Genomic DNA, 18,544 nt, shown 5'->3' with positions numbered 1-18,544 from the left:
TCCAGGTGGGATCTCACCTGAGCAGGGCAGAAGGGTAGAATTCCCTTTTTTTCTCAGGTTTATCCTGACCTTTTCAACTTTATTTCCATCTTTTTGGTTCGGTTGCACCCCCCTTCACCACATCCCGTTTTCTTCCCTGGAAATGAATTTTTAAAAGCGTCATCTTCCAGCGAATTTCCCTTTCCATCTTGTTGTTTATTAGGCTCTTAAAGGCAAAGCTTGTAATGCATCCATTGATCCAAATTCCAATTGAAGAGATGTGAGCACATAAAATGGTCCCGACCCTTTAATAATGGAGCGATATCCTTTGGAATGTAGGCGATGCAATTAGGACAGGGAACCAACCCCCTGCCCCTTGATGGGGCCTTTGAATCATTTTTATCCATTCCATATATTCAGAGTCAGAGCTGAGTTCCTCTAAGTGTCTTCCTGGTGAGTATCTGATGGACTGACGCTCTCAGAAGTGTTGGACCTTTTTTTTTTTTATTCCTCTTTCTCTTGGAAGCAGATTCAAATTTTTATAGATCCGTGTTTATTAATTATGCATGTCTACATTTATAAAATATATATAACATGTATTTTATATGTGTATAGAAATTGGGTGGATGGGCCGAGTCCAGCGGTGTGAAGGTCAACAAAGCCAAGTGTTGGATCCAGCACTTGGATCACAACAATTTCATGGAATGCTCCAGTGTTATGGATAAAGGGCTGGAGAGATGGAAATGGACTTGGAGGTTCTGGTGGCAGTGGCTAAATGTGAGCCCGGGTGGACAAGGAGGCACCTGGCTTGTAGCAGCCATGTTGTGTCCATAGGCTCAGGGAAGTGTCCATCCCCCTGTTCTGGTAGTGCTGGGACACCTCCAGTCCTGGAAGGAATTTTGGGTCCCTCACAAGGCAGACATGGAAGGGCTGGAATTTTTTTAGGGAAGGGAATGGAGCTGGGAAGAATCTGGGGCACCAGGAGAGGCTGAGGGAGCTGGGAGGGCTGAGCCTGGAGAAAAGGAGGCTCAGGAGGGACCTTCTGGCTCTCCACAACTCCCTGAGAGGAGGTGGATCCCGCTGGGGGTGGGAATCTGCTCCCAGGAAATAAGGGACAGGACCAGAGGAAATGGCCTCAAACTACACCAAGAGAGGTTCAGGATGGACATCAAGAGGAATTTCTTCATGGAAAGGGTTGGAATGTGCTGCCCAGGGAGGTGGTGGAGTCCCCATCCCTGGAGTGTTCAAGGAATGCCTGGATGTGGCACTCAGTGCTCTGGTCTGGGTGACAAAGTTTGGGATCAGTAACTGGTTGGACTTCATGATCTTGGACTTCATGATCTTGGAATTCATGATCTTCATGATGTTTTCCAACCTAAATGATTTCATGGTTCCATATATGTTATGTATACACTTATCCAGGTGTGGACAGCATTGATATAAAATATTTACTGGATCATGGAATTATAGGGATGCTGGGAATTCATGCCAAGGAATCAGAGCTGACAAAGCTGCTCCAGTTGTTTTGTGGGTCAGCTTATAAATGGTAAGGAGATCACCAGGCAGATATACAACCACCTGCTTAAAATTTGGAGAAATAAGTTTGGAAGTCAACATCTGAATTTCTTATTTACTCCTTAAGTTTAATATAATGTCAGATAAACCAATTCTATAGGGGGAAAAAATCATTTATACACTGTTTTCTCTGCCTTTGTAGCTAAATTTAATTTGAAATTTAATTGATTAATCAACTTTAAATTTAGTTTTTAAAATGGATGTGTATCCACCCCCAGTCCAGGCTGTGGGCATGGGGTTTCCCAGAGGCGCAGGCGGTAGCTGGTGTTTTCCCAGCGGATAATTCCCTTTAGCACAGCGCCACTGAACTTCTTTAACCTCTTCCATGCTGAGTTCCTGCTGTTCCATGGAATCCTGCTCCTTGTCCGAGATATTTCCTTTAATTAAAATGTATCAGCTGTTCTGGCTCTTGATAGTATTATTGCTGTTTCCTGCGTGAGGAAAGGAGCATTTTAAGGGAAAATATCTTTGGAAAAAGCAATTATCCCAGGTATTTTTGGAAAGCAGGCAGGAGGGAAAGCCTCCTGTGGGATTTGGCTCCGTGTCTGAGTGATTATTGTGATAAATATTCAGAGTTGGAACCGTTTGGGTCGGGATACGGACGCGGCATTGGAATGATCCTCGGCAATTAGCCTTCCTGGGATATTCCAGTGCTTGGAGCACATCCAGAGCTCTGAAATGGGATTTACAGGGATGAGCAGGGGGAGGAATATCACTTCTGTGCCAGGACAGGGGAAGGTCTAGGAGCTGCTGTGGCTTTCCCTCTGGTTTTAGCCCAGCACTGAGGGTGGTAGGACACTGTCTGGGAGGGATTAAGGATTAATCCACGTGGACATGGGTCCTGGAGCTTCCCAAAGAGAATGACTGAATCCGGCAACACCTGCATGGAGCGCCACGAGCTCCATTTCAGCTAATCAGAGTTAAACCCTAATGAACTTTGTCCAATCGCCTGAGCTAATGGGGGTAAAAGGAATCTAATTAATGGGACAATAGTTCCCGGTCTTCCCGGTGTAATCACTGATCCGCCGCCAGCATTAGAGCAGCGGGATGGAAAGCCGAGTATTAGGGACCGTCAGCATTTCCATTCTCAGGCTCAGCCTAAGCGGTTTAACGGGGCCTTGGCAGGGGGGTTTGGGCTGAGACTTGACCTACCTTGAAAACAGCTTTACGTTGGGAAATTGTCTTCTCCAGAGGGGCTTTTGTCTCATCTCCAGGGAGGTGTTTTCATAGCTCAAACTTTGCCGGAGAAGTTGGAATTGTTTCCGAGGATCCTCCCGTGGCTTGCTGTGGGTGGGATCAGGCCCAGGGCTGGAGGGAAATCAAGGAGATGGTTTGGAGTTGGGCTGTCTGGGAGTGGGGAGGACAAGAGGAAATGACCTGAAGTTGTGCCAAGGGAGGTTTAGATTGGATATCAGGGAGAATTTCTTCATGGAATGGGCTGTCAAGGACTGGAACAGGGCAGTGGTGGAGGAAGGAAGGCAGGATTAGATGGGATACTGGGGACAAGTTCATCCCTGTGAGTGTGGTGAGGCTCTGTCACAGGCTTAGAGAATCATTTGGGTTGGAAGGCATCTTGAAGGTCCCAACTCTCTGCCATGGGCAGGGACACCTTCCACTATCCCATGTTGCTCCAAACCCTGTCCAGTCTGGCCTTGGGCACTTCCAGGGATGAGATAGCCACAGCTCCTCTGGACAGCCTGGGCCAGGGCCTTACCACCCTCCCAGGGAAGATTCCTTCTCAATATCCATCTTTCCTTGCCCTCTAGCAGTAGGAAACCATTCCCTGTCACTCCATCCCTTGTTCCAAGTCCCTCTCCAGCTCTCTAGGAGCCCCTTTAGGCACTGGAAGAGGCTCTGAGGTCTCCCTGGAGCCTTCTCTTCCCCAGATTGGACATTCCCAGCTCTCCCAGGACAGTTCCATCCCTGCCCTCCTTACCTGGCCACACCAATCCTTCAGCACAGCTGGTCACAAGGCAAATTCTTTCCCTGTTTTTTGTGCTTGGCACATGGAGCTGGGTTTGTATCCAGGCTCTCCATCTTCCGCAGGAATGAAAGGGGTTACAAACAATAGGGATTTAGGAAACGGGGGCAGGGAAAAGAGCTCTCCTCTCCCACTGCTCTGAGCTCCTCGAGGTGTTACTGGATCTTGTGTGTTTTTTGGAAGGTCTTGGCAGGATTTCAGGGCTTTCTCTGGCTTGAAGTGGGATCATGAGCCCTGGAGGAGCTGCCAAGTGCCGTGTGGAGCTTTGGCTTTTCGTGAACACAGTGGAGAGATGAAAGGGGATGGCAGCATGGGGCTGAATGGCTTTCAGAGGGAAATAGCAATAAATCCAGTGGGGAGGAATAACGACACTTGAGGGAAGAGATGGCATCCAGAGGGACTGTTACAGGCTGGGCCAATGCAAACCTTGGGAAGGCCACGGCCAAGGTCCTGCAAGTGGGCAGGACAATCCCAAGGAAAGACCCAGGCTGGGTGGGGAATGCATTGAGAGCAGCCCTGAGAAGGATTTGGGGGTGTTGGTGCATGAAAAACGGAATGTGCCTCATCCATGTGTGCTGCAACCCAAAAATTCCCTGTGTCCTGGGCTCATGCCACAGTGTGGACAGCAGGAGAGGAGAAATTTCAGCCCCTCCACCCCGCTCAGGTGAGATCCCACCTGCAGAGCTGCCTCCAGCTGTGGGGTCTGACAGCAAAGGGATGTGGAGCTGCTGGAGCAAATTCAGAGGAGGCCATGGAAATGCTCCAAGGGCTGGAGCCCCTCTGCTCTGGAGCCAGGCTGGGAATATCCAGCCTGTAGAAGGGAAGTCTCCAGGGAGACCTCAGAGCCCCTTCCAGTGCTTAAAGGGGCTCCAGGAGAGCTGGAGAGGGACCTGGGACAAGGGATGGAATGCCAGGACACAGGGAATGGCTTCCCACTGCCAGAGGGGACAATTAGATGGGATATTGGAAGAAATTCTTTCTTGTGAGAGTGGGGAGGAGCTGGAATGGAATTCCCAGAGAATCTGTGGCTGTCTCATTCCTGGAATTGTCCAAGGCCAGGTTGGGTGGGGCTTGGAGCAGCCTGGGATACTGGAAGGTGTCCCTGCCCATGGCAGGGGATGGGACTGGGTGATCTTGAAGGTCCCTTCCCACCCGAACCATCCCATGATTCAGTGGAATGGTTTCAGTGGAATGTTCAGTGGAATGTTCCCCCTCAGTTTAGCCCAAAGTTGCCTGTAAATTTTGCATCCCTTTGAGAAGCCACTGCAAAGGAGATCAGGATATTTTGTTCATACCTGTGTCTTTCCAAGTGGAATGATTTGAAAAGTTATCCAGTCTATGTAAGGATTGGCCAGAGACATCCTGCTATGGGATGTGGAAACTGGGGAAAACCATGAAAATCTCCTCCACAACACTTCATTGCAGGTGTGATGCCATGTTTCTGATTTTTCTGTTTTTTTTTTTTTTGTGGAAGAATCTCTGTTCTCATTGGTTGATAACCATTAAATTTATTTGCAACTATTTTCCTTTCCAGGTCAGGGGGATTTATTGGGAAGGTACGTCTTTATTTAGGTAATTAAGGAGCTTAATAGGTGCTCATTGAAATTCATAATTTTCCCCAGGTTTTGAAAATGCTAAATGAGATCTGGGCTGGATTATATTTTTTTTTCCTTGAGATTAACATTAAGCTGCATTTGAATGGAAATTCAGATTCAATTGAACCAAATTAAAATAGGGTTTTTTTTTTAAGTGTTTGTTTCATAATTAGAAGTAAGTATTGAAAGGAGGGAATTGTTTGTGTAAATTAATGTAGTTTTGCCTGTTACTGTGTATTTAAAACTGATGGATCCTCTGTATTTATCGATGTATATGGGAAAAATACACATCCCTTTCTATTTTTAATTTCCAGTCACTTTTCCAACCTCAAATATCATCAACAATGGGCTGAATGATTGGAATTATTCCAATCAGGTTCTTGAAATAAATTAAAGCTTGATGTAGAAAGTGTTTATTTGAGGCTTGACCTTTATTATTTTAAGGAGAAAGCGTCAGTGCTGATAAAAATCCCATAAATCAAACAATTTAGTGCAATTACTTGCTTTTAGATGTAAATTTGGGGTCTTCAGGAATCTGATGGGTGAGGATAAAGATGGAGAAGCTTCCGAGGGGCATCTTGGAGCATTCCTGGTGTGTTTGAGGAACACTTCTAGCCCTAAATCCTGTGTTGTTTGCTAAGGAATGATGAATGACTGAGGAAAATGTGATTTTTTTGGGTTTTTTTTTTCCTTCTGAATGAGGATTTTCCATTGCCACCTTCCAGGCTTGTGGCAGACGAGCTCCCTCCTTCCTCACCTCTCTCCCTGTTGCTTTCCACAACCATTGCCCCCGCGATGATCCGCTCTTTCCTCGGGATTCAAATGCCAGCATGCAAATGTGATTTCTGACTATGTAAGGATTACTTAAAAAAAAAAAAAAAAATAAGCTGAGCCCAAAGAAGAAATCCAGTAGTAAAAGAAAACCATTTTTTAAGAGCCACTTGTATCGCCGCCAGTGCCGGGAAATCCTCTCGGTTTCAGCCGGCTGGAAACGCCGCTGGGATGTTCCTGCTCTGCTGGTGGGGTTGTGTTTAACTGAGAGACATCAAATACTCTAAAAATGTTAAATTTCAAGTACAGGGGAGTTTTTGTGGGGATTTGGGTGGAGTTTTTGGATCACATGGTCTTGTGTTGGTGAGGGGGTGGGGGTGTTAAATCTGAGCAGGCTGGAGCGGCTCATTCTTGTTTTTAACCTTCATTTTCCATGTTGGCTTGAAAATCTCCCAGTTTTTTTCCTTTTTATTTAGATAAATATATAAAATTATAATCTTAAATATAGGTTATTTGAAGAGGGAATGTATTTTCCCAGCTAGCTTCTGGCTGAAGTTTTGGTGGTTTTACTCTGTTCTGAGAAGGGAATGGAGCTGGGGATGGGTCTGGAGCACCAGGAACTGCTGAGGGAGCTGGGAAAGGGGCTCAGCCTGGAGAAAAGGAGGCTCAGGGACCTCCTGGCTCTCCACAACTCCCTGACAGGATGGTGGATCCAGGTGGGGTTCAGGATGTGTTCCCAAGGAACAAGGGACAAGAAAATAGAAAACAGCCTCAGATTGTGCCAGGTTTAGTTTGGATATTGGGAAGCTTTTTTCCCAAGGTTGGGAAAGGTTGGGCAGGCTGCCCAAGGCAGTGGTGGAATCCCCATCCCTACAGGAATTTAACATCTGTCTAGATGTGGCACTTTGGAATGTGGCTCAGTGGTGGCCTTGGCTGTGCTGGGAGAATGGTTGGGCTGGATGATCATCTTGGAGAACTTTTCCCACCTAAATGCCTGTGGAATTCTGTGAAGGACACAGCAGGGCGATGTTTGATCCTGGGAAATCAGACTTGACCAACACGAGCACCTACTAAGCAGCAGCATGAAATGTTCTGAATGAGGCAAAGTTGCTGCTGCTTTGAGAGATGCACTGGAAAATCCTGAACCTCATCCTACAGAATCATGGAATTGTTTGGGTTGGAAGGGACCTTAGAGATCATTTTGTCCAAACCCCTACCATGGACAGGGACACCTTCCACTAGCCCAGGATGTTCCAAGCCCCATCCAACCTGGCATTAAGAGTTTTATCAGCCTGGAACCTCCCTTTGTAACATTTTTAGCATAAGGCTCCGATTTCCCCCGTAGTTGACGTTGAACCTGCTCCAGCCTCGCTGCCGTTTTTAAACATTTTTATGTCGTTCCTCCACCCCCTCTTCATTAAAAATTTTTCTTCCGCTGTCCACTCTGGGGGTGGGGGAAAGACAACCCTCAACCTTGTGTAGTCAAGGTTATGGCGATAAATTCCGGAGCATTGTCACTTCTATTCGGAGTAAATTGGCCGGCCGCTCTTGGGCTGAAGGGGAGATAATTTGCTGTAGTATTTCAAATGGATTAGAAATGGATTTGAAGGGAAAGTTCATGCCTCCCATTACAAAGGCTAGAAAGAAGACTATCTTAAGGCACTGTTCACACTCTAGCCTTCATTATCCACGCTTAATACCTTTCCTATTTTCCAGCGTTAATGAAATTTCCTGCCGGAGCGGGGCCTTGTGGACGGACGGGAGGACTCTTTAGATCCGCGGGATGCGCGGCAGAAAGGGAATTACAAGGCCCTCGTGTCGAGGGGCCCAGTGTATTCTTCAGGTCCTTGGCCCGGCTATTATCTCGTTAATTTTATCCTCTTTTGTCAATACAGTTCATTTCCAAAGGCCGTCCTTTCCATTAGGGTAACAATTCCACGGAGAGCTGGGATCCCGCCGCCGATGAAAAGCGATGGGCGTTCGGCTCCGTGCCCTCGCCGGTGGCTTTTCCCTGCCACCACCAGCTTGGATGTCACTAAGAGGGAGGGGGGCACCCACACTGGTGGCTGTGTTGGGGCCACACAAGCACTTAGGAGCAACAACTTGGATTCAGAGGGAAATTAAGGGTTCCTGTAAGTGAAGTTTGGGAAGGTGAGTTCCCTCCCTGCTCTTCTGTGTGGGCACGGGTTTTCCATATAAAACATAATTTCCCTTAAATTTTAAAACTGTTAAGGCTCCTATAATATAATGAATATCCTGCCTAATATAATGAATAATAAATATAGTAAATACTTTAATAAGTATTACTTTATATATATAAAAGGATGAGGGGACATCATTGCTTGGACATTTGCACCGCCCAGAAGGTGGAAATGGAGATAGCCAAGCCTCCAGTGAGCTCAAACTGAGCTCCTGGCTGGGACTCCCCATCCTTGGAAGTGTGCAAGGCCAGGTTGAATGGGGCTTGGAGTGACCTGTTCTACTGGAAAGTGGCCCTGCCCATGGAAGGGGATTGGAACTTGGTGATTTTGAAGATGCCTTTCAACTCAAATCATTCTGTGATGATTCCATGGCTTCAGTCTGGTGGCCCTTCGGCAGCCTGAGCAGATGTTCTGCAGAAGCTTTGCTTGGAGACCACCCAGAGGTCACTTGTCTCCCTCAAAAATACAACAACTCTAAATTAGAAGAGGTTCAGCCCCACTCCTTTTTGGGAATGAGATGAGTTTTGATGTTGTTCATCAAAATCCTTGAAAAAATCATAAGTTCGTGGAATAGATTGGAAGGAACCTTAAAAATCATCCTGTCCCAACTCCCTGCCTCAGTGGGGATGTTTTGATACCGCGTCTGCATTTGGAGGCTCCCTCCGTTTGGAGCTGGGCCATCCCTAAGGAATTCTAAAGAAGAGAGACATGTGTGACCACTCTGGTGATCTGAGAGCAGGAAGGCAGGAAAATAAACACCCTGAGGATTTGGGGGATTCAACCAATTGGATCTTAAACTGGTGTTTAAACCAGTAAGTCAGGCTTTGGTGGTGTTAGCAGCCCCTGAGGCTGTGCAAGGTTTGGGGTGGGTTGGGTTTTACTGACATTACAGCCAAAAAAGGTTTCATTTAATGTATTATCTCATATATGTGTGTCTGTGTGATAATATAATGTATTAGGGCATACATGTAAATTTATATTCAATAGATATTGAATGTATCTCTATAGATATAGAATATTTTTAATATATATGAATATATCTACATATAGTATGTAGATATAATTATATAGATACAATATCTATTTAAATACATTAAATATCTATTTAAATATGTTTATCCTGTATGTATATATATGTCTACATATAGTTTATATAAATATATATATATAGTGTATTTATATATATGTAGATCTTTACATCTGTATATCTGTATATGCATGCCCTGATTGCTGCCACAGCTGTGCCACATCCCAGCCTTTCCCTACAAACCAGAGTGGGGAATGTTGGATGAACCCCTGACTTCTTCCATCCCCTCTACTAGAGTTAAGGAAAATATGAAATGTATAATGTATAGAAAACAATATCTATATATTATATGTATTACCTATATATTAGTGAATATCTGTAATTCAATATATATTCTATATATTCAATAATATATGAATAATATAAAGTACTAAGAATAAAAATAGTATCTAGGCCTCATATAAATTATCTCTAAGTATTAATAAATATATATATTGAACATATCTAGATGTTATTGAACATAGATAATTCAGTATATGCATTCAGTGCATATACTCAATAGTATCTAGAGATAATTGATGGATATAGGAGTCCCAGAGAATACAGGTGATAATATATAGATTTATATATGGAAGTATCAATATTTGTTTTTCTATATAATATATAGATATTGTATTTCAATGCATACACTCAGGGTATATATATTCAATTATGTGTGTATCTATATGGAAATAGATGTGTGTGAATTTCTCTATGTATTACCCAGAGATAACATATAGGGAATATATATGGAATTGCAGAATTCCTTAAAGGGACTGATTCAACTGGGAAAAAGGAGCCCCAAATCCACTGGCACTACAGCCCCTGTGAATGGAGGAATGGAGCATCCTGGGGTCCTCCCAGGGCTGTGTCTCTGGGAGGGAGAGGAGCTGGGATGGGTCTTGTCACAACCATGATGGTGTTTTGGAATACCTTCATTAGAATCCTGGAATGGCTGGGGTTGGAAGGTTAGAGCTCATCCAGTTCCATGGAAGCTATGGGGAGGGACACCTTCCAGTATTCCAGATTGCTCCAAGCCCCATCCAACTTGGCCTTGGACACTTCAGGGATGGGGCAGCTGAAGCTTCTCCGGGAACTCCATTCCAGCACCTCACCACCCTCCCTGGGAAGAATTCCTTCCCAGTATCTTACCTAATTCTGCTCTCTGGCAGTGGGAAACCATTCCCTGTCTCCTGTCACTCCATCTCTTTTCCACAATCTCTCTCCAGCTCTCCTGGAGTCCCTTTAGGCACAGCAAGGTCTCCCTGAATCCTTCCCTTCTCCAGGTTGAACACCTCCACCTCTCACAGCCTGGCTCCAAAGCAGAGGGGCTCCAGCCCATGGAGCATCTCCATGGCCTCCTCTGGATCTGCTCCAACAGATCCATGTCCTTCTACTGCTGGGACCCCAGAGCTGGACACAGAACTCCAGATGGGATCTCAGAAAAGCAGAATAGAGAGTGAGAATCATCTCTGTCACCCTTGCAGCCGTTTGATATTTGATATTATTTTTATTGTCCTGATACGGCCACACGACCTTTCTTCAGGTCCTGCAGCTGCTGCTGGGTGCATCCTTGGCCGTGCAGGAGTTTTCTGGGATGTGCTGGGTGATCCATGAGTGACCAAAATGTCCCTCATGCCATCGCCCCCTTCACCCAACGACGCCACCACCGTGACTCCTTTGCAAGTCACTAAGACTTGGTGCTCCTCTTCGGAGCAGTTCCATGAGGAGGAAACCCTGGGGGAACTGAAACGAGGAATTTATCGAATTCCCATCCCCTTCCACAAAAACCAGGCAGCAAATTTTCCGAGCTCGGTAGCCAGTGGCAACAGCCCTCCGGAATGAATAGGCTGTCACGCTCAGCATTAGGAAATGTAACTATTCCATTTTCCAGCTCTCTTTTTCTTCGGAGCACATGTTCATTTAAAGGAAATGCTCATTGGGGTTTGCATTCCGCTGATAGGATAGCGGGATCTTAATTTACAGATATTCTCCGGTAATGCGCGGTTTATATACGTTCTGCTAATAGCATTATGAGCATAGTTTGGGCTAATACAAAATTAGAGCTCTAATTTGCATAAACAAATTACTGTTTGGATTAGCGCTAAATGAGGAAGGCGACTGATACTGGAGGAGATTTGATTTGGCTGCAGTGGCTCTGTTTGGATAATGGGGGATGGATAGGAACGAGCTGGGAGGCTGCGTTGTGGGTTGGGAGGGAGGTGGGGTGGTGCTGGAGGTATCAGGTCATGGAGTGGACAAGATTGTGGGTGGCAGAGGAGCCTCTCTGGGACATGTGGCAAGGGGGAGGTTGGCCTCTTTTCCCTGTCATCCAGCAACAGGATGAGAGGAAATGACCTCAAGCTGTGCCAGGGGAGGTTCAGGTTGGACATCAGAAGGAATTTCTTCATGGGAAGGGTTGTCAGACATTGGGATGAGCTGTCCAGTGAGGTGGAATGGAGTTCCCATCCCTGGAGGTGCTCATGGAATGCCTGGACGTAGCCCTCAGTGCTGTGGTCTAATTGAGAAAGTGGTGATTGGTCACAGGTTGGACTTCAAAGCCTTGGAGGTCTTTTCTGAAAGGTTTTGGGATTCTGTGATATTTATCCCTCAGGTGTCACCTCAGAACTTACTGGTTCTTCAGAATAACATAATGGTCGACAGTAACTGGATCGGGATTCCTGATCTATTTCCATCCCACTGCCTTAGTACTGGCTTTGTGAATTTAGGGAGAGTTGAGGAGGTGGGAACAGGTCCCCAGCCCCACCCACTAGACCCTACTGAGGTCCAGCATCAGCTCCAGGTGACTGGTGGGGGATAGAAATGCTCTTGGGTGATTTGTCCCCTGCAGGGATTGAGGAAAATCCTTCCAAGAGCCAGATTTTGGGGCAGAATAAAAATAGTAAAGTTGTGGTATCTGATTCATAATAGGAATGATGATACCAAAAATAGAGACTCTTGGAATGTTTTGGGTTGGAATGGACCTTAAAGACTATCTAATTCCAGGCCCCTGCCCTTGACAGGGATGCCATCCACTGGATCAGGTTGCTCAATCCCATCCCACCTGGCTTTGATGTACTTCCAGGGATGTCAAAGCTTGTAGAACTCCGTAAAACTTGGCTAATCTCAGTGATGGTCCCACCTTGCTGATTCTCTCATGGGATTGCATCCACATTTTGTTGTTTCTGCTGGGGCTGGAGATGCAAGCAAGGGTGGGAGAAGTTGGGGGAGAGTCCCTGCAGGTCATTTTTTTGGTGTCAGTCATGAGGAATCAGAGCTTTTCCTCTGTGAACAGCAAGAACATCCCTGCTTCTTCCATTCATCTCCTCCATCCTAGTGGGAGCCGTCCCTGCCCTTGGAAATGGGTTTGGAATGAGATAACCTTGAAAGTCCCTTTGAACCCAAACCATTCCATGAGTCTCTGATCCCGTAGTTTGCTCATGAAGTAACACCTCTTTGTGACATTATCCCAAATTTGGGCTGACCTTGACTTTATTTTTCCTGCAGATCCCCATTGTTAAACCAAACCCGACCCTCACTCCAAGGTGGCAAATCCCAGCTCGTCCAACAGCGCTGGAGGAACAAAGGCTTCCGCTGCATCGGCGGCGTCATGTACCGGGTGTCGGCCAACAAACTCTCCAAAACTTCCAGCAGCCCTCTCCGTGTCAGGGACCTGGGCACCAAAACTCCCATCAGAGCAGGTGAGCAGTCCCAGTTCATGTCCAAAATCCACTGAGTTCAGTTTTTAGTTGTTTATTCCCAGCCTGTAGGTTGCGACTCATCCTCCAGCCTCATGGAATTCCAGATGTGAAGGTGGTGGACATCCCATGGTGCCAAGTGCTGTTGTTGCTTTGTAGTAGCTCCGAAGGGGAAATAATGTTGGGGAAATTAAAAGTTTAGGAGAATTGAGGTTTTCCTAAGTCAGACTTAATTCAAGCTTGTGGAGACGTGCCATTAAGCTTGGTTTAATGAGCAAAGTCTTGGATAACTGCAAACAGCACCACAAGGTTGAATGTGCTTGAGATGCTCATCAAATTACCTTCAATATTGACCTAAAAATTTGGGAAGATTATTCTGCAGATAACCATGGAATGATGCCCCTATTTTGATGAATTCCCAGCTTTATATCATGACTTCGATTAAATTTGTGTTTCAGCTTCTCCTGTGTTTGAGGACTCTTAAAAAAGAGCAGATTTTAATTGTGCTAAAAGTATTTTTTAAAATTTCTTCTTGATCTCAAGTATTTTTGCACCCTAACTGTTTATTGAGAATTTTTGGGGATAGTTAAACTGCGTTAGGTGGATCAGAGTTTGGAGACTCAGAAGAAGCGGCCATAAAACAGCTTAGGAGTTTGTAGAAAAAAAATTCAGATTTTTTCCAAGAGCTTTGCTACTGGTACTGGGATTTTCCAGTCTCTGGATCAGGATAATCAGCTGCACAAAAGCAGCTCAAGGGTGGTTCTGCCTTAAGCACCATCTCTGGGCATTGAAGATGTCACCAAAGGCAAAAAATATTCTGCAGGAGTGGAAGTAAAGGGGTGAAACCCAGGACATGGACAGGGATGTTGTTGGATAGATTTCAGGACAGAGTTGGAGCACTAGGAAGAGTCCTGGGAAAAAGTGATGGCTGGAAGGACTGGAAAAGTGGAAGATCTGGAGCTGCCAGGCTAAGGAAGGATATCTCTCCATGGCCAGGTGGAGCAGCCAAAAACCAAAGGGCTTAAACTGGTGGGAGAGCTTTCCAAGGACAAGGATGATGAAATGCTGGACTCATTTGGCTCTAAAATTTCCATTATTTTAAAGATTTTTTTAAAGAACAGCTTTAGTTAACTTCTTTTTGGGGAGGATGTGGGTGGAAAAGGCCCTGCCTCCCAACAAGAAGGTGAATTTTTTAATTTATCCATGTGCAAGAAAGTCTCTAAATTTGTCTGGAAATAGACAAATGAGCAAAGTCTCATTTGGGCAACTCAGCAAAGGCTGATAGATTTGGCCTGTCCATGAATATCCATCACTGGATTGGGACCAAGCAGAGAAACACCAACTTAAAGGCAAATTTCTGGAAGAGAGATGAATCCAAAGGTATCATGGGAGGATTTCTGCAGATTCAGGTCTTGGAATTGCTTGTGGGGGGTACCTGAGGGGATTTGGGGTGACAGGGCATGGAAGAGATGTGATACCCCCATTTTTCCTTTTGCACTGAAACCACGTCTTCTAGTGGGGTCGAATTCAGAGAATTGTGTTTAATTAGTCCCACTTAGGGAGGGAAGATCCCTTCCAGAGTTATTCCCTATAAAATACATTCCCATCTAAGTATTATTTTGAAGGTGTTCCCTTATTTTGCTGTTGCTTCTTTCCCCCTTCCACATAGCACGTTGGCTTTGTAACCACGAAACCTGAGGAACTGCTGTGGATCACTGTTTTCATGTCATCTTTCATCTCTCCCCATAATTCATCCTCCTTCCCAAGGATGGGTTCCACAGATTCCTCTTGCCTTAGGATAACTGGGCCTGGCAGGGCGGAAGATTTGTGTGTTCTCATCGGCTGCGAACGTTTGCTCAACGCTCTGTGTTTTCAACACTTGACAAAGTTTATTTAAAAGATGGGAAAAAACGGCTTTTCCTTTTCCTTTCAGTGCCAGGCACCGTGTGTTTGGAATAGGGGAGAGATGGGAAATGCTCCTGACAGTTTAATAGCTTGGAGTTTACTTCCAGTGGGTTATAATTCTGCTCTTTCCCTGGATTTATGGGGTTGGGGTTTTATCTCTACTGTACAAAATCTGATGCCGGGCGCTGGGGTGATCCATCCACACCGTCGTGGCATTCCCAAGTGATTTATTGATGGATGCTGGTGGTGAGTTAAGATTTGATCCTGGGGATGCATTTCCTGCATCCTTGTGCTGTACTGGGATCAATCCTGGGGCTACCAGGAGCAATGGGAGGAGCAGTTTTCCGTGGTTCTTCTGGAATTGGCTTTGTTGGTGCTGGAGAGATGAGGAGGGCACATGGCTTGGGGACAAGGAAAGTGTCACTGCAATCCCAGGAAAAACTTTTGGAGGTGGTTTGAACATAAAAAACCTGTGCAGCTGCTGAGAACTTTGGTCTCATCCCATGTGTGGCTCTGCTCCCAAAGGATTTCTGCACCTTCCACACTTGTCTCTGGAAAACTGAAAATAAAATACAGAAATAAAGAGACTTTTTTTTGCCTTTCCAGCTGGATAGGAACCTTGCATGTGGCATAATTCATTGCTCGGGCAAGGATGGAGAAGAAAACCCAGAGCTTAAATACTCTCTTCTCATCCCTGTGCAAGACAAAGATGTGGAATCATACATGGAAAGGCTCTTTCCCTTTGGGATAACTGGTATTTCGGTACCCATGTATTTTTTCACTTTGCAGAAATCTTGGAAAATCGGCAGTGGGATGGTGTGGAAAGAAATGGCTACGTGGCAATTAATTAAACAAGCAGAATAATTAGGTTTCTCCGCTCACAAGGAACTTTTCCTTCATTTCTTTCTCCAGCTGCTAAGGCATTTTCCAGATTTTGGAGGAATTTCCATGAAATCAGGGAGAGAAGCAAAAGGTCCTGGGCAATGTAGAGTTTCACAAAGAAATACAGAAGGGGAAATACAAGATTGAAAGCAGCAGAAAGCAAATTAAGGTTTGACATTGTCCGGAAACCAGCCCTGACCCCAATCTCTGCACGAGCTGCTGCTGCCGCCGAGAGAGGAATTGCACTCCGTCAGCTGGGGCTGGCTCCAGCAGGGTTTTCCAAGAGTCCAGGCTATTTTTCCGTGGGCAAATCCTCACCTGCATGATTTCCTCATGCTGAGGTTTTAGCTCTTGTTTGGAGAAAGGCTGGTGGCTTTGGGGACTTCAGAGGTGACAGCCGGCCCCTTAAACAACATGATTTTATTTATTGAGGTTTTTAAATTGTCTCCATGACCATAGATTCCAGAGCCTTGGAGATACCTAGGATTGTTGAGCTCCCAAAGGTGAAGGCTTAAGAGGAGTTTAAAGTCCTCTCGAGCTGAGGCATCTCCCACACATTGTGATGGTGGCTCTGATTCCAGAGAAAAAAATTATTAATTAAAACATGGCTGAGTTCAGCCTCCCAGAACTGGGGGGGATTTTCCCTGCATCCAGATGCACTTCCTGTCTCCATCCTGCTGTGTAACATCCCCTCCTGCCTCAGTTTCCCTCTCTGCTGCAAAGGTGATCAGCTGGGGAGATGGAAGGCCGTGGAATCATGGAATGGTTTGGGTCAGAAAGGAGCTTAAAGACCACCTCATTCCAACCACCTACCATGGGCAGGGACACCTTCCACTATCCCAGGTTGACCCAAGCCCCACACAGCCTGGCCTTGGACGCTTCCAGGGATGAGACAACCACAGCTTCTCTGGGCAGCCTGTGCCAGGGCCTCTCCATCCTCACATGGAAAGATTTTTTCACAGTATGCCATCTAATTCTGCCCTCTGGCTGTGGGAAGCCATTCCCTGTGTCCTGTCCCTCCATCCCTTGTCCCAAGTCTCTCCCCAGCTCTCCTGGAGCTCCTTCAGGCACTGGATGGGGCTCTGAGTTCTCCCTCAGAGCCTTCTCTTCTCCAGGCTGGACATTCCCAGCTCTCCCAGCCTGGCTCCAGAGCAGAGGGGCTCCATCCCTTGGAGCATCTCTGGACTCCCTCCTCCACTGCATCAGGCTGGGGACAGGTGATGGATGCTCCTGAACATGATTTGGGCTGCAGTGGGAGAACTCCACCCTTCACAGAGCTGGAAGAAACTGCTCTCTGGCCTCCCTGTTTACCAACTAATTTTGGAAGTGCTGAATGTCACAGAAACATGCTTCCAACTTTTTCAAGGATGATGAAATGCTCAGCGCTGCTGTTGGCCCAGCACTTGTGAGAATGCTCCTTCCTCTGAGCCTCTCCTTTTTACAGAAGGAAAAGAGGGATTCAGGGATGTTTCCACCACCCATCATCTGTCTCTGCTTTTAATTTTAAGAGAAATTAGGGAGGATTTGCTCCCGGCTTTGTCTTTTCCCCGTGTCTGTGGGAACATCCCAAGCTTTTTGTTTGTCCATCATGACCCTGTCTTCTGTCTTCAACATTCCTTGAGTGTTTTGGGATCATACTGGAGGGGTAAGGAAGACTGTGGTGGAGGAGAGACCAGCCCAATGCAGCAAGGTGTGAGAGCAGGGAAATTTGGAATGTTGCTGTCCTCATGTTTCCACTGGTTTTGGTGTTGCTGGTGCCAGGATCCCTTTGTGCTCACTCCCTTTGAGGTGAATTCCTTGGGTTTGGGATTGCTCAGTCTCTTGCCTCTTTTTGAGCTCAATTCCTTGGGTTCTTCAGGATCAGTCCCTTGTTTTGGGATTGCTTAATCCCTTGGACACTTCAGTCTCAATCTCTTGGTTTTGGGATTGCTTTGTCCCTTACCCATCTTGAATTAAATCCCTTGTCCTCTTTGGAAGTCATTCCCTTGGCTATGGGATTGCTCAGTCCCTTACCTCTTCTGATCTCAATCTCAGTGCTCAGTGCTCCCTCAATCTCAGTGCTTTTTCTTTGGGATTATGGGATCCTTTGATCCCTTTTGATTCTCAATCGCATTGCCCCTTTTTTATTCAGTCTTTTGTCTTTGGGATTCCTCAATCCTTTCCTCCTTTCAGATTAGTTCTTTCTGTCTGGGGTTGCTCAATCCCTTGGCCCCTTTTGAGCTCAGTTTCATGACCCCTTCAATCTCAAGGCTTTGTTTTTGGGATTGGGGAATCCTTTCAATCTCATTCAATCTCAGTCACATGGTTCTGGGATTCTTCAATCCCTTACCCCTTTTGAGCTCAATTCCTTTGCACCTTCAATCCCTTGGCCCCTTCAATCTCAAGCCCTTGTTTGTGGAATTGTTCTGTGTCTTTGAGCTCAGTCCCTCAATTTCTTTAAACTCAATCCCTTGTTTTTGGGATTCCTCAATCCCTTACCCTTTTTTAGATCAGCTCCATGGCCCCCTCAGTCTCAGTGCCTTGTCTTTGGGATTGTGGGGTCTCTTGGCCGCTTCCCCATTAGTCCCTTGATTTTGGGATTGCTCAATCCCTCAGCCCCTTTGAGCTCAATCCCTTGGCCCCTTTTGACCTCTATCCCTTGGTTTTGGGATTCTTCAATCCCTTTGACCTCTTCACTCTCAATCCCTTGATTTTGGGATTGTTCAGTCCTTTCATCCCTCTGGAGCTCAGTCCTTGGGCCCCTTCAATCTCAATGCCTTGGCTTTGGGATTGATCAATCCCTTTCGCTTTATGAGCTCAATTCCTCAACTCTGGAATTGCAGGGATCAGATCCTGCTCCTGGCCCACATCTGCTCATACAGCATCCACCCCAGGGCTGCTTCATTAATTGA

The 18,544-nt window shown here is 46.0% G+C and overlaps 1 protein-coding gene across 1 annotated transcript in view; it reads left to right on the top strand.

Moving 5' to 3' along the window:
• Positions 1 to 18,544, top strand: part of ZC3H3 (zinc finger CCCH-type containing 3) — a 126,931-nt gene that overhangs the window by 71,623 nt on the left and 36,764 nt on the right. The window contains 1 exon segment of the mRNA XM_050970597.1: positions 12,676 to 12,869. Within this exon segment, the coding sequence (XP_050826554.1) occupies positions 12,676 to 12,869 (194 nt within the window).

Source organism: Serinus canaria, chromosome 2 (genome assembly GCF_022539315.1).
Source record: "Serinus canaria isolate serCan28SL12 chromosome 2, serCan2020, whole genome shotgun sequence".
Classification (NCBI taxonomy): Eukaryota; Metazoa; Chordata; class Aves; order Passeriformes; family Fringillidae; genus Serinus; species Serinus canaria.
The sequence above is the reverse complement of the archived record's forward strand: the minus strand, read 5'-3'. Positions and strand labels throughout refer to the sequence as shown.